General features: G+C 41.8%; 1 protein-coding gene across 3 annotated transcripts in view; it reads left to right on the top strand.

The window, feature by feature from the left end:
• The window catches only part of arih2 (ariadne homolog 2 (Drosophila)), a 147,185-nt gene that overhangs the window by 86,522 nt on the left and 45,468 nt on the right, over window positions 1-15,195 (top strand). For all 3 annotated transcript variants that reach the window (XM_069937319.1, XM_069937317.1, XM_069937318.1), the window contains exons 4-7: window positions 1,297-1,360; window positions 1,458-1,605; window positions 4,525-4,643; window positions 14,174-14,283. In XM_069937319.1, the coding sequence (XP_069793420.1) occupies window positions 1,297-1,360; window positions 1,458-1,605; window positions 4,525-4,643; window positions 14,174-14,283 (441 nt within the window). The remainder of the gene's footprint in view (window positions 1-1,296; window positions 1,361-1,457; window positions 1,606-4,524; window positions 4,644-14,173; window positions 14,284-15,195) is intronic.

Genomic DNA, 15,195 nt, shown 5'->3' with positions numbered 1-15,195 from the left:
TCCCTCGGCTGACCCCCCCGATTGGGGTCCCTCGGCCGCCCGGTCGTCTCCCCCAACCGCCAGTCCCTTGGCCGCCCGGCCATCTCCCCCGACCACGGTCCCTCGGCTGTCTCCCCCGATCGTGGTCCCTCGGCTGCCTGGCCGCCTCCCCCGACTGGGGTCCCTCAGCTGTCTCCCCCAACCACTGGTCCCTCGGCTGTCTCCCCCGACCGCGGTCCCTCGGCCGCCTGGCCGCCTCCCCCGACCGGGATCCCTCGGCTGTCTCCCCCGACCACTGGTCCCTTGGCTGTCTCCCCCGACCGTGGTCCCTAGGCTGCCTCCCCCTACCGCCAGTCCCTTGGCCACTCGGCCTTCTCCCCGACCGCCCAGCCGTCTCCCCCGACCGCAGTTGTTCGGCCGTCGCCCCTGACCGCGGTCCCTCGGCTGTTTCCCCTGACCGCCGGCCACCTCCCCCAACCACCGGTCCCCTCTTGCCAGATTTTGGAGCTTTCTGGATTTTAGTTGTCCGGATAAAGGTCAATTGGCCATTGGCAAACCTTTGTGATTGCATCATCATGGAGGCTCCAGGGCAGATCCGTGGAGATGTTGACACCCAGGAATTTGAAGTTCTTGACCCTCACTACTGAGCCCTCGATGAGGACTCGGTCATGTACCCCTAACTTCCTCCTGAAGTCCACATCATGTCTTTGGTTTTGCCACCTCCCCAGACTGCCAGTCCCTCGGCTATCACCCACGACCGCGGTCCCTCAGCCACCCGGCTATCTCCCCCGACCGGGATCCCTCGGCTGTCCTCCCCGACCGCTGGTCACTCGGCTGTATCTCCCGACTGCTGGTCCCTCGGCTGTCTCCCCAGCAAGGTTGTTGGTGTGACACAACTCTCTTCACGGGAGTTGTCAGGTTACAGAATGTTGGCCCAGATAGCTTTGATCCTGTGTTAGGAAGAAGTTACTTTAAATAGAATTGTGCACTTTTTGATGGAAAAGTTTGGAGGGCCCATTATTCAAAAGCAAAAATATTGTTCTTGAAGCTTATCTGAAAGGTACAGTATTGTACTGAAATGTACAGTATTGTATAGAAATGTCATGGATTTAAGTTGGAGTCATCTTTGTGCTCTGAGAGCTTCTTTCACTTCTTGTCATAATATCAACATACTCTTCTGTCCCCTTCTCCTTGGTTCTTAAATGTTGTTTGCTTCTCAAATGCTTCAGATTCCAACTTCCCTCTTAAATCAGGAATTTACACATCAGATGTAAAATGGGCTGAGGCACCAATTGTGTTTTATCTTAATTCTTTCAGGCACAAATCTAACCCGACTCAGCTTCTGGTGGAAGCTAGAGTTCAGCCAAAAACAACTAAAAATGTAAGTACATAACCTAACTTTGAAATGTTATGATATTGAAAGCAATCAAAATTAAGTGTTGAGCTCATCTCAGCTTGTGCATTTAATTTATTTTCAGACATATATCCATTCTTCTCATCATTGTGGCGTCTGCCTGCAGAATGTTCGAAAGGAGAACTTGTTGTCCTTACCCTGCCGTCATCCTTTCTGTCGCAGTTGCTGGGAACAACATAGTACTGTGCTGGTGAAAGATGGCATTGGAGTCGGTGAGTTAATGACTTGATCCATTTGTCCATAAGAGTCTTGACAGTCATTTTTCCTGATGCTAGCCAGTAAATTTCAGACTTTGCAAGGGTTCTTCTAACTGTAGTTCAAATGGGTTCCTGCCCAGAATGTCATTTCAAATTTAGCAGGATCATGTGTCTTTGGAAACTTCATCTGCCTGCTCCTGCACAGCCAGCTGATTTGGGTATTCTTTTGGCAGCATAATGGCAAGACTTGGCTCATAACTAAGATTCTTCAAATATCTGAACTGGTTTTTTACTTTCAGGGCATGAGATGGTAAATGGAAACAATGACTTTCTTTTTCTTTCAAAAGGCTCAGTCCTGTGCTTAGTTCGTAAGTCGCTGCTCTTTTCAAGTCAGTATTGTTGGATTCCCTGCTGATTTAACCCAGCTTAAGGTGAAAGCATTTTTATCACCACAAATCAATCTTACAACTGTACCATGTAGTTTTAAATCAGTTATTGGTCAGATTTTTTAAATGGGTGTTCGTTTTATTTATATTGTATGCTAATATTAACTATTACTTATCTAAAATCTCTACTCATCCACAGCAAGACATTTAAAGGTTAAAATATAATCTTTAAATAAACTGTCACATACTGAAAGAGACACCTGGCCCCAATTCCTGTAAGCCTTTACGGCCAAGCCAGACTGTTTGGGTTTGCATTGTTCTCAGCAACCTGAAAGACATTAGTTCTTCCATTTGGTGAGGGGAAATGAACATTCCATAAAATTACTGCTCATGGCTTTGTCACAAGGGATGAGGCTTTTTGCTTCTTGAATGCAATCTGCAGAATGCACAGCAGTAGCCTTGCCAGTGATATTTTGACAGCAATTCTTAGTCTTAGATCTTTACTATTTATAAGGATGGATGGGCATGATACCCTTTACAATTTCCTACCAGGTTGCATGCCATCCTGATATGGAAATGTGATCATGAAGGACAAAAGTGTTAGAACAGAATCCTCTAAGTCCTGAACAGTAAGCAGTGCAGTTATTCATAAAGGGGGCTCACTCCCAACTTCTGAAGATTTTTTATGGATGCTGGTCTTGCCAATGATGCCAAAGTGACATAAATGACAGCTTTAAAATATTTTTGACCCATTGTAGCATATATAAGGTCCAGTGCCAGAATTCTAATTGATTCTCGAGTCTGCTACAACTTTCCTGAAGCTTATAACTCTTGGGCTCTTACTCGTATACACCAGAACCTCCATTCTGTGCATTCCATATGACAGTGACCAAATAACTGTTGTCAATTGGTTGGCTTTTGCCCTGTTGATGATGATTCCTGGCAGAGGGGAAAGTCTTTTGTGTGTGTTCTTTTTTTCTCTTGTCTGAGTGTCCATTAATTATTTTATGCTAGACCTTAAATGTCAATTGTGACACTCAAACGAGCATTAAATGCATTTTCAGTATTTGTGGAGGCACACTTCCTATGGTGCTTGAAACCTGTTGTGAATTAAAACTGCACTGCTTCATTTTGTATTTATTGCTAAAGAAGACATCGCTAGCGTACAACTGATACAAACTTGTTCTTTAAATTTTGGAGGGCATGGATATCTTCCCCTCTGTCTTCCGGTGGGGCTGAAACTTGCTTATACAGTAGAATCCCCATTAACTGGCACCTACGGGGATTGCAGATGCCATATGCAAATTTTCTGGTTGACTGAGTATCAATGCCTAATTAAAACACTTGCATTAAGAATACACTGTTGAAAAGACAAAAGACAGTGCAAAATGTAAAGTAATTTGAAAATGATCACCATTGTAGTCCTTAATTATATCTTCTTTGGCTTGGCTTCGCGGACGAAGATTTATGGAGGGGGTAAAAAGTCCACGTCAGCTGCAGGCTTATATAAAGTTCACTTTAATCAGGTAATTTCTGAAACTTACAAAATTTAAATTCGAACCCATTCACTGGTGCTGTTAACAGCATTCTGCTAGCCGTGCTGTCATTATAATTAACGCCCCCCTTCAAATTTACAGATAAAACCATAGTAATACGCCTAATACTAATAATGGTAAAAACTCTTACTAGGCAGGGATAGGAAGGCACTTTGGGGGAGTTGCCCCAGGAGTGAGTGGCATTGGCTGACTCCTCGTCCTGGGTGGCGCCATTTCATTCCAATGCAACTTTATTGAAAACTTGCCACCTTCCTTGCACTGACAACCTGATTTGCCTCAATGCAAGTCTTGGTTAGGCCCTCAGCACACCCTCCTCGCTCCAACAATCTGGTGGCTCACTTTCACACAAGTGGCGAAAGTGAAAAGAATACACATGCATTATGGGGCATTGCTAGTTCTACGGAGCAAACCTGCGTGTGCCAAAATGAAGTCTCAGCACTCCCCCGCTGGGTCCATCTGCCCAGTGTTATTCATTAAATTTATTTATTTTCTTTTGCCGGTTGGTTGAGTTTCCAGTTGATTGAATTCTGGATAATGGGGATGCTACTGCACTGACAAATGCTATTACTGTGGCTGAATTTGAAGTATCCCTCTTTTGAAGTGCCTGTCATCTGGAGATTCTTTCAGGTGGATGTACAGCTGAGGACAGGAGTCGAGAGCTGAAAAGACTGTGAATTTTTATGATGAAGATTGATGGCGTTCATAGTAGCTCTTCAGAGCATTTGCCTTGAGTCAAATGGCTGTCTTCTGTACTAGTGGTTTTAGTACATATTTATTTTCCATTAAGAGGCAGGATGCTATGCACTCAGTCTTATCATGTTCTGTTTGGGGGGGGGGGGGAGAAAATGCTTGCCATTCGGAGAGCAATGCAGCTGGTTTTGCAGATTCATTTGCAAAAATTAATAATATTTTCTTGGAAAAATTGATCCTCCTCCAAACTGTTGATAGACTTCTTGTTATGGTTGAAGAAACTAGTTCTTTTGTCTTGCTAGGCATATCCTGCATGGCACAAGATTGTTTGCTCCGAACACCTGAAGACTTTGCTTTTCCTTTGATCTCTAATGAACTGAAGGAAAAATACAGGCGCTACCTCTTCAGAGATTATGTCGAGGTGGGTGATTATTGAGCTTTTATGGGATGAATGGTTGACTATTAAAGATTGAATGGTAACTGCAATGCATTGGAGTTCTGCCAGGATGCAACAGGAGGAAGTAACAGTTTCTGATTAAGGAAATTATACAATATAAAAATCAGAGGCAAATATAAATTGGATATTCTAAAACTAAAATGGTTGTTTTCTTGATTGGGGTGCATGAATTCATCTTAAGTATTTAATTGACATTAAAGTTCCTGATTTAGAACAAAGTGGGGAATAAAATTAACAAAGGCATGCAATCGTTGTGCATTGATCAATTTAGAAAGCGTGTCTAGATGTTGGGAAATGAGTAGATTGAACCTGGAGGGATCCTGTCTACTATGAATAGACTGCAGAAGTTCATTGTGTCATTTGCAAGGTACCACAGAGGATAAAAACATGGTGCTGTAATTAGACAAGAACTGATCTCCAAGAGATCCTGGATAAAGAGAGAACCAATGGACCAATAACAGTTATTCTTAATTGCATTCTTTCTTCCTGTATTATTTTTTGTTTTTGATGTCTAAATACAAGAGGCAATTAAACATAGCCTTACTTTTCTATGGTAGTTAAATCATATTATTCAAGATAACCTAACAAAAACTGTTGGAAATGTTAGGAGCTGCTATAAGAAAAAGGTAATTAGTTCCTCCATAACAATGGACTATGTGATTCTCTTAAGTAAATCATGAAAATCTGCAGACACCGTGGATGAAGTAAAAACACAAAATGCTGTAAAAGCTCAGCAGGTCAAACAGTGTCCTTTATGTAGCCAAGGTAAAAATACAGAACTATCTGGGCAGGCACCAGCCAGATGGCATTAACATTAACTTCTCTGCTTTCTGCTAAACTTGCTTGCCTTTTCTTTTCCCTTCCCCTTTCCTGTCTTTCCAGTTCTCCCCTACCTTCCCCCTTACCCACCCAGCCAACCCCCCCACCCCCTCATTGCTGCTGTCCACCTATCATCTCCTGCTTTTTCTACTCCCCCCACCACACTACCTTTTTGTTGGGACACCTGTGGCGTTCTCTCACCAAAGGGCTCAAGCTTGAAATATCGGTGATGTATTTTTACCTTGGCTACATAAAGGACACTGTTTGACCTGCTGAGCTTCTCCAGCATTTTGTTTTTTCTTGATTCTCTTAATCTGAGCAGGTGAAAATTGCATATTTCAACACTGGTTACTGATATGACACCCAAGTTGAAAGTGACACTAAACTTGCAAATTAACTCATCTTCTTGTAGATTAGAAATAGAAGCACTTTCAAATGTGTGACCCAAGCAATTTGAGTTGTGAAAGCACTTGCCTTGTTATCCACTCTCCAGATGCTCCAGTTGAGTTGTGCATTGATGTCTCTTGCAGAAGAAAATTTTTTTGCAATTCAGCTGGATAAAACCAATTCCTCAATAGAGCAATATAATAGTGTTGTGATGCAGGAGCGAGCTACAGATTAGTAGAAATCTTGATTAATTTTAGATCTTAGAATTAATTAGCATAGATCTATTCTACAGATGAAAAAGGAGACATCAAAATAATTAAAACCTGAATTAATGTTTCAGCTATAGGAAGATAGCTGAAACATTAATAGCTAGTACAAGATCATAATTTGAAGAGTGAATCTTCACTGTTTCCTTGAAACTGCAGGGTAGAGAATTCCTTGGCTCTCTTAGAAAGCAGTTGGAATAAATGGGTCCACATCAGATGAGAAAATAAGTAGTGGAGAACTCCAGTGATTAGTTGTTAGCTTGCAGTTTTTCACTACTTGCATTAATGAACTGCAGGAAAGATGGTATGTAAGGTTTCTATATCAAGTCAAGTCACCTTTTCTTATCATTCATACCATGATCGCATGGTAAAGACAGGACCACGGAGCATGTTTACATAAATATGTTAGAATAGTTAAACACATTAAAATATTAAGACGTACAGTAACAGTCCTTTGCTCATGATAGGGATTTTTAACCATGACAGGAAGTCGGAGTCTTTTATGTTAAATTTCTAGAAAATTAATTTCCCAATATTAACATCAACTGTTGCTTCAACTTCTGCTTGCTGTCTGGCTGACTTTTATCACTTTAGCATTGATGCTGAAATCTTTATCCACATTGATGACCCTTAATTCTTTTTCTCTACTGAATCTCCATGTCTTTGCTCATTAAATCGCTAACCAACGTTGAATAATGATACTTGGGTCATGGATGAGGAATATTGAACTTGTTATCTTTGATGCCCTTTATTGAACTCTCAGTTCATTAATTTTAAAATTATTATCCTTGTCTCCTTGATTGGATGCACCCTATCTCTGTAGCTGCTTGGAAAAGGCACATGTAAATCAGGTGAAAAAAGGAAAAATAATATTTATTTGGGTTATTAAGTTTTGTTAAACTTGTGTTTTTAATCCCAATATAAGTTAAAATAAGCACTCATTTTAGTTTGAACATTCTACATGTTGTCTTCATCTGCAATGTTGCACATAAACTTGGTTGATGAAACTTGCTGTTGATTCATAACTTTTAATGCCCCATGACCCATGGAGATATGTGTTATCTTGGAGTTTTTAACTTGCTGTATGCAATTGATTTAGTATTCAAGGGGGATTGTTCACTAAATTTTGTAGTCAAAGGGTGGCAAGTCATGCCTGATCAGTGTTGCTCCCAGATCAGGATTAACTCAAAGGGAAATGCTCTTTTCTCTGAATTTTTTAGTTGCAACATGACTGGACAATGCTGGTACAAAAAGAAATAAGTTGATGATGCAGCAGGAAAAGCTCTGAACAAAGCAATAACCATGTCCCCCTCCACCCTAATCCAAATCTTGTCCACCATTTGCAATACTGATCTTTCAGTGCTTTGTTATTTGAAGGTAAATCTGCTTCAGTTGTCATAACAAAATGGACAGGCGACCAGGTGAGCTGTAAAATTTGCTAACCGAGTCAGCCGGACCATCTGTTTAAAGATGTGCACAGAATGGAACTCTCTGGGAACTTTCAAATAATCCAACTATATCTGATGTTTGCATTTCCAACATCGTCGCTGCAGTCTGTTTCTCATTCTGAATTTCAGCACCAACCACGAAGCCTGGCTTGGCTAACAAATTGTTACCTTCTGATTTGATTCAGTGTAAATTTACCATGAAGTTCATGTGAGGTTCTCAAGAAAAATGATTTTTTCATGTTATTTTCTAATCAGTGGTGGATTAACTACCACCCAGGCTCTAGGCTGAGCTTTAGTAAGGCCCCCTGATTTTGCCCTCCTTCCCCACAGCCCCCATTCTTTGTTGAATAGAATAAAGTGAGATTGTTTCATTTATTAGCTTTTGGGCGTGATGCCCTCACATATTCTAAATTTAACCACTGGACATGTGTTGGGAATACACCAGTTCATGGCCGGCATCATGGGGGACAATTGTGGGCCATATACTCCCCAAATGAGTTATTTGTGCCCCCCCCCCACCCACCCGCAGGCCAAACCTTTGGTCCAAAACTTTGCACGGGAGAAGGGCACGACACGCTCCTGTTCCTTGCCTTCAGTTAGTGGCTGCTGTTCAGGATGCCGATCCCCACCTCTGCACTGATGAGACCAGCACAAGCCCCCCCCCCCCAACCCCAACCATGAGGCTCTGCTCCCATTGCTGCCAGTCATGGTGTTGGAGAACACCATGCATGCTCCTTAAGTCACTTCTGAGTTGCGACTGTGCCCTTGGCTGCTTCAGCACAGATAGGTGCATTCTCACCATGGGATTTCTGGCTGCCATGAAACTGGTCGCTGCGCTGTTTGGTGTTCGAAAGACCAAGCGGCCCAGGTTTCCTTAATCTGGTTTGGCATTTTGGAGCCTTGATTGATGGATAGATGCAGGACTAAAACGGGCCCATATTGGCAAATGGTTATATTGGTGTACCATTGGTTGTGATGGGGGCCCCTTACTTTCTAGGCCCTTAGGCTTCAGCCCACTCAGTCTAGTGGTTAATCTGCCACTGTTTCTAATCAGTTTGAAAATACTGGAGATGAAAGACACTGAATAAAGTAGTCCAGGAAGGCAGATCATCACCATGCCGAGGTGAGCACATAATGCTCCTCAATTTGACCATGTTTTATCAAAATACAGTGATATTGATAGGTAAATGCAAACAAGCATGGTAATGGGACAAAGGATAAACTTGTGTAATGAATCTTGTGCAGAATTTCTGACCTAATTACAAGACTAGAGGTTAGACAGTGGCTGCTGTTTAAAATGTACACTCTCTAGTTGAAGGCTTTGGGAATTGAGCCCTGCCAATTAAAATACTTCTCTCCATTGACCTTGTATGCTCATGTGCAAGGATAGATACATGCTCTTTAGGACAGCTGTGACTCAGAAAGTTAAGTGTTCCATGCTCATTGTGGAGCCTTGAGCATATAATGTATATTGGCTCTTTACTGCAAAGCATGAGAATTTGGCACTTTAATATCTATTGTTTGTTGGGTATAGTGTTCAATGAACGTCCTATCTTTGTGTATAAGTTTTATGACGTAGACCAGCAACAATAGAAATTCACCAAGGCAATGGTATACACAAAACAATAATTTTTATTAATAATTATTAATAATATAACATTTCTTACTTAACTCTAAACTTACCCCCACAATGTGCAAATGTATATATGTGCCTCTGTGTGGCCGATCCCAAACCATTACAGTTTAGGCACAATTCTGAAGAGATTATTCAAATTTAGAAATCTTTTGTGTTGAAACTCCGTCTTTAAACTGCTGTTCAAAAGTAATTATGTAGTTGAGACACCGAGACATCAAACTCTCATAACTCAAATTCTTGTAGAACTGTTTTCAGAGAAATATTTGTTCATACAAATGACTTTTTTCACAATTCCCCTCTCTTGCATGAAGGTTTCGGAACTTGTGATTTCCACGATGATTTGACAAACCCAGGCAAGGGTTTTAGATTAAATGACCATTACAAATGGCCCCAGTAGTACTGCTCTCTATTGAGCAAGAGAGACAGTCAAAGTGGCCCTTTTCTTCGAAGCAACTGATTCTGTATTCCTCCATTGACAAGGAGAATATAGTAGCAGTTCTTTTCTCAACAGAATGTTACTGCATTTCTGACTTCAGTTGAATCTGGGTGAATACTTAAAACGCAGCTTTTCAAATATCTTTAATCACATGCTTTGATCGTAATTGGCTCTTTTTCTAAAAACACTCCTCATGGCAGTGGTCTCTGGCTTGTCTTTACAGGCCATGAGGCAAATGGCTGTTTGTTTGAAAAGGCTTTCTTCTTAGCAAACGTTCATTGTCTCAGGATTTCAGTGGAGAACAATCATAAGCCTTTTATGGCTGTTTTCAGCTTTCAACTAAACAGTGATAAGTTTCTTCATCTCCCACTTGTATCTAGCTCAATTATAATGGAGGCTTGGTCTTTTCAGCCCTGGCGGCCTGTAGGTCCCAGCCTCTATCGTGAACTTTCACCCTGTGGCCGACAGGACTGAGCCTCCAAATCAAATTCTCAGAGGCCCCTTTCACCTCCCATTTCTGCATCTCTTCTCTCTCCTCCCCACAAAACCCAACTTCTCCAACCCATTCCTTCTTCCCATGAATCATTCCTACCCTCTTCCTCCTGATCCTCCCTCCAATACCTTTCACTCCATTGACCATCCCACTCCAACAATTGCCTGATCTTTACCATTCCCTCCAATTTTCTCCACTCAAAGAGAGGGTGCTCTGTACTCAGTAGAGGCCTCACCTTAATCTCCCTTTGCCAACACTTAACGAGATCTGTGCTTACCATGATGCTGAACTCTTCTTCTGTCATCATCTCCATCTCTGTGCCTACTTCTTCAACCAGCCTGCCTTAAATTTTCTCTGAACTCATCACTTCTAGTCATATAGCCATTGAATAATTGAATATTACAGCACAGAAACAGGACCTTTGGTCCTTCTAGTCTGTGCCAAACTATTATTCTTCCCAATCCCACTGACCTGCACACTCCATAGCCATCCATACCCCTCCAATCCATGTACCTGTCCAAATTCTTCTTAATTGTGAAAAATTAGCCCTCATTCATCACTTCAGCTGGCAGCTCATTCCACACTCCCACCACTCTGTGTGAAGAAGTTCTCCCTAAACTTTTTCCTTTTCACGCTTAAGCAATGTCCACTTGTTTGTATCTCGCCTAACCTCGGTGGAAAAAGCTTACTTGTGTTTACTCCATCTGTACCTCTATCAAACCTTCCCTCATTCAGCTACACTCCAGGGAAAAAAGTCTTTCCCTCTAACTCAATTCTTGAAGTCTGGGCCACATCCTAGTAAATCTTTTCTGTACTCTTTCAATATTATTGATATATTTCCTGCAGATAGGTGACCAAAACTGCACATAATACTCCAAATTTCACCTCATCAATGTCCTATACAATTTTACCATAACATCCCAGCTCCTTTCCTCAATACTTCAATTTATGAAGGCCAATATGCCAAAAACTCTCTTTTCAACCCTATCTACCCATAATTCCCACTTTAAGGGAATTATGTATCTGTATTGCCAGATCCCTCTGTTGTACTGCACTCATCAGTGCCCTACCAATTACTGTTTATGTCCCACCTTGGTTTGTCTTTCCAAGATGCAACACCTCACACTTGTCTGCATTAAATTCCATCTGTCATTCTTCAACTGGTCCAAATTCCTATGCAAGCTTTGAAAGCAATCCTTGTCCACAATGCCTCCAATTTTTGTATCATCTGCAAACTTGCTGATCCAATTTACCACATTATCCAGATCATTGATATGGATGGCAAACAACAATGGTCCCAGCATCAATCCCAGGCCTCTAGTCTGAGAAGCAATCATCCATTTCCACTCTCTGTCATCCCCGCACAGTCAATGTCGAATCCAGTTTACGATCTCACCATGAATTCTGAGCTAACCTCCCATGTGGAACATTGTCAAAGGCTTTTCTGAATACCATGTGGACATCCACAGGCTTTCCTTCATCAGTTTTCCTAGTAACCTCGTTGAAAAACTATCAGATTGGTTAAACACGACCTAACACACACAAAGCCATGTTGAATATCCCCAATCAGTCCCAAAAAATCCAAATACTTGTATTTCTGATCTCTTAGGACATCTTCCAATAATTTGCCTACTACTGACATCAGGTTTACTAGCTTACGATCTCCAGGGTTACTTTTGGAGCCTTTTGAACAACGGAACAACATGAGCTACCCTCCAATCCTCTGGCATCTCACCTGCGACTAAGGATATTATAAATATTTCTACCATGGCCCTTGCAATTTCCACACTAGCCTCCCTCTAGGACCGAGGCAGTATCTTGTCAAGCCCTGGGCGTTTATTCACCCTTATTTGCTTTAAGACAGCAAGCACCTTCTCCACTTTAATATGTATAGATTCCATGACTTCACTTCTTGTTTCCTTAATTTCCTAGACTTTGTGCCAGTTTCCTGAGTTAATACTGAGGCAAAAAAAAAATTAAGATCTCTCTCATCTTTTCTGGCTCCATGCAAAGCCGACCACTCTGATCTTCAAGGGGACAAATTTTGTCCCTTAGTATCCTTTTGCACTTAATGTACCTGTGGAAACCTTTGGATTTTCATTCAAGATCCACAAACCCAACTGCCCCGAGAAACCCATCATATCCATGTCCTCCTGCTCTATCGAACTGATATCTGCTTACCTCGATTCTGTTTTGTCCCCCCTGGTCTCATCCCTTCCAACCTACATCCATGATACTTCACATGCCCTCCATTACTTCAACAACATCCAGTTTCCTGAACTTGACTGCCTAATCTCCACCATGGACATTTAATCACTATACACCTCCATACCTCAAACTGAAGGCCCCAAAGCCTTTGTTTCTTCCTCAACAGCAGACCAGGCGCCCCCCCAACCCCAACCGCCTCTACCACCACCCTCCTTTGGATGGTAGAACTTGACCTCATCCTCAATAACTTCTCCTTTGGCTCATCCTACTTTCTCCAAACAAATGGGGCAGCCATAGATACCGTATTTGCACGATGCCTGCCTTTTTGTTGGCTATGCAGGGCAATCCATTCTCCAAGCCTTCGCAGGCAAGGCTCCTCAAACACTTCATTGACCACTACTTTGGTGCTGCCTCAGGTACCCGAGATGAGGTCGTCAACTTTGCTTTCTGACCTCAAATTCACTTTGTCCATCTCTAGCAACAATCACCTCTTTCTCAAGGTCTCTATCTCCATATCAGGAGACAAACTCTCGAGAGACATCTTTTACAAATCCACCTGCTACCTTGAGTACACCTCTTTACACCCTGTTCCCTGTAAGGATTCCATTCCTTTATCTCAATTCCTCCATCTCCATCACATCTGCTCCCAGGACAGGGTATTCCATGCCAGATCATCCAAGGTGTCCTCCTTCTTCAAGAAATGTGGCTTCCATTTTACTACAATCAACTCTGTCCTCACCTGCATATTCTCTGTTACCTGCACATTTGCTCTGGTTCCCTCCGCCCCCACATGCAACAAGGACAGCATTCCTCTTGTCCTCACCTACCACCCCACTACTCTCCACTTCTAACATATTCCTCCACCATTACTATGTGATCCCAGCACCAGACTCATCTTCCCCTCTCTGCCTCCCTCAGGGATCGCTCCTTCTACAGGGATCGCTCTTTGTGTTACTCGCTCACCTTCTCCTCCCTTCCCACCAATCACCCCCTTGGCCCCTCCCCCACTCTCAAAATGTTGGTTATGTACTGTATTTTGTTTCTCCAGCATTGTGTTTTTACTTTGGGTGTTGTGTGTATTTTTGTCAGGCAGCAGATGGCCATGTTCATACTTGTCTGGAAGATACTGATGTGGTTTATTATTATTAACATTTGCACTACAAGGAGAGGAAGTGAGTGCTGTTGCTGTGTCTTGGGGGGGGGGGGGGGAACTTAACAGCAGCTTTAACTTTTGAAAATCTATTTGAATACTTGTGGAATGCACAAAGAATCTCAGCAGTTCATGCAGCCTCCATAGAAACCAAAAGGCAGTCAACAGTTTTAGAGTCCTGAACCTTGAGTCTTGAAGAAAGGCTTGGGCCTGAATTGCCGACTGCCTTTCCCTTATGGATGCTATGTGACCTGCAGAGTTTCTCCAGCATTTTACAATATACTGCGCTCGACCCCGGCATCTGCAGATTTTCTTGTTGAACTAAATTTTTGTGGCTCTTTTTATGCAATATACTTCCCCTACAGGAAATCATTCATGATTGTATGCAATGTCTAAAACATGGCAAGGTACTTCTGCAAATTTCTCTATTAGTGATCTTGGTCAGATTTGGTTTGGATCAATTTTGTCAAAAATTGTGCCAATCCTTCGTCTGAATAAATCACTGGAAATATTGAGTTGAAATCCAAGAATCTTCTTGAGAGGTTTATTTGTATACTAAAGATAAAAGTAAGTAGGAGCTATTCTTGTGGTATGTTAAAGGGCCTGCTGCATTCTCTCTGCTAACTGTTGTCCTGGTTACTCCTCAAATAGAGCCATTACCAGCTGCAGCTTTGTCCTGGTGCTGACTGTCCAATGGTGATCCAGGTGCAGGAACCTAAGGCTCGGCGTGTGCAATGCAGCCGTTGTAACGAAGTCTTCTGGTAAGTGATTGATGTAGACATTCAACCCTGTCAAAAAGATAGATTAATGATGTCCTTCAGGTAATGATAATGAGTTTATTATCATACACATTGTACAATTTACATATGCACCAAAAATTCTTACTTGCTGCAGCCAAACAGGTACTTTAAGAAACTTTAATCATATGCATTAAATTGGATTAAAAATAATTAATAAATACTAAACATTGACAGTTACCATAATGCAAGAAAAAGGTGATGTGTTACAGTAGTGCAGGCAATCATTTTGTGATGTTGGAGCAGTCCATGCTTCGTGTAATAAGAGGGTGTTCAAGAGCCTGATTGTCATACAACATGAGGTTTGGACTCTGACTGCTTCACAACTTGGTGAGGACAACTGAAGAGTACTCTGAAATTTTCCAGCCATCTTGGCTGAAACTGAAACCCTTGTTACTAATACGATGATCATTTATGTTTTTGGTATCTTGAAATCCAGAAAAATTAGACTTGGGTTTCACGATGCAGGACACTGTGTTCATAAATTTAATACTTGAATGATTTAGTTAAGTCAGTTATTCAGCCCTCTGTTTGGGAGAAATAAATTTCAAATCCAGGGGCTTGCTGTATCCCTTGTATACTTCTAATTTAAAGTCTGAAGCAGATGCACACTTGCCTTATTGACAAAAGCACTCGGTGAGCACTTCCTTGCCTTTATGAATCTCACATACCTGTAATATATTGAGTAAGTTAGCTGATGTCAGTTGTGAATCTTCCTAGATCTGCTGTGATTGTTTTCCATTTCACCTCAATCCTACCAAAAAAGATTGGGTAACGTTCCTATCAATCAGCTGCATTTGCACTTGTGCAAAAGTATATGATCATCACTGTACAGTAAATATAATAATTAATAATTATTTAAAAAATAATAAATAT

The sequence above is a fragment of the Narcine bancroftii genome, chromosome 5 (genome assembly GCF_036971445.1).
Source record: "Narcine bancroftii isolate sNarBan1 chromosome 5, sNarBan1.hap1, whole genome shotgun sequence".
Classification (NCBI taxonomy): domain Eukaryota; kingdom Metazoa; phylum Chordata; class Chondrichthyes; order Torpediniformes; family Narcinidae; genus Narcine; species Narcine bancroftii.
This window is presented reverse-complemented; position numbering and strand designations above follow the sequence as displayed.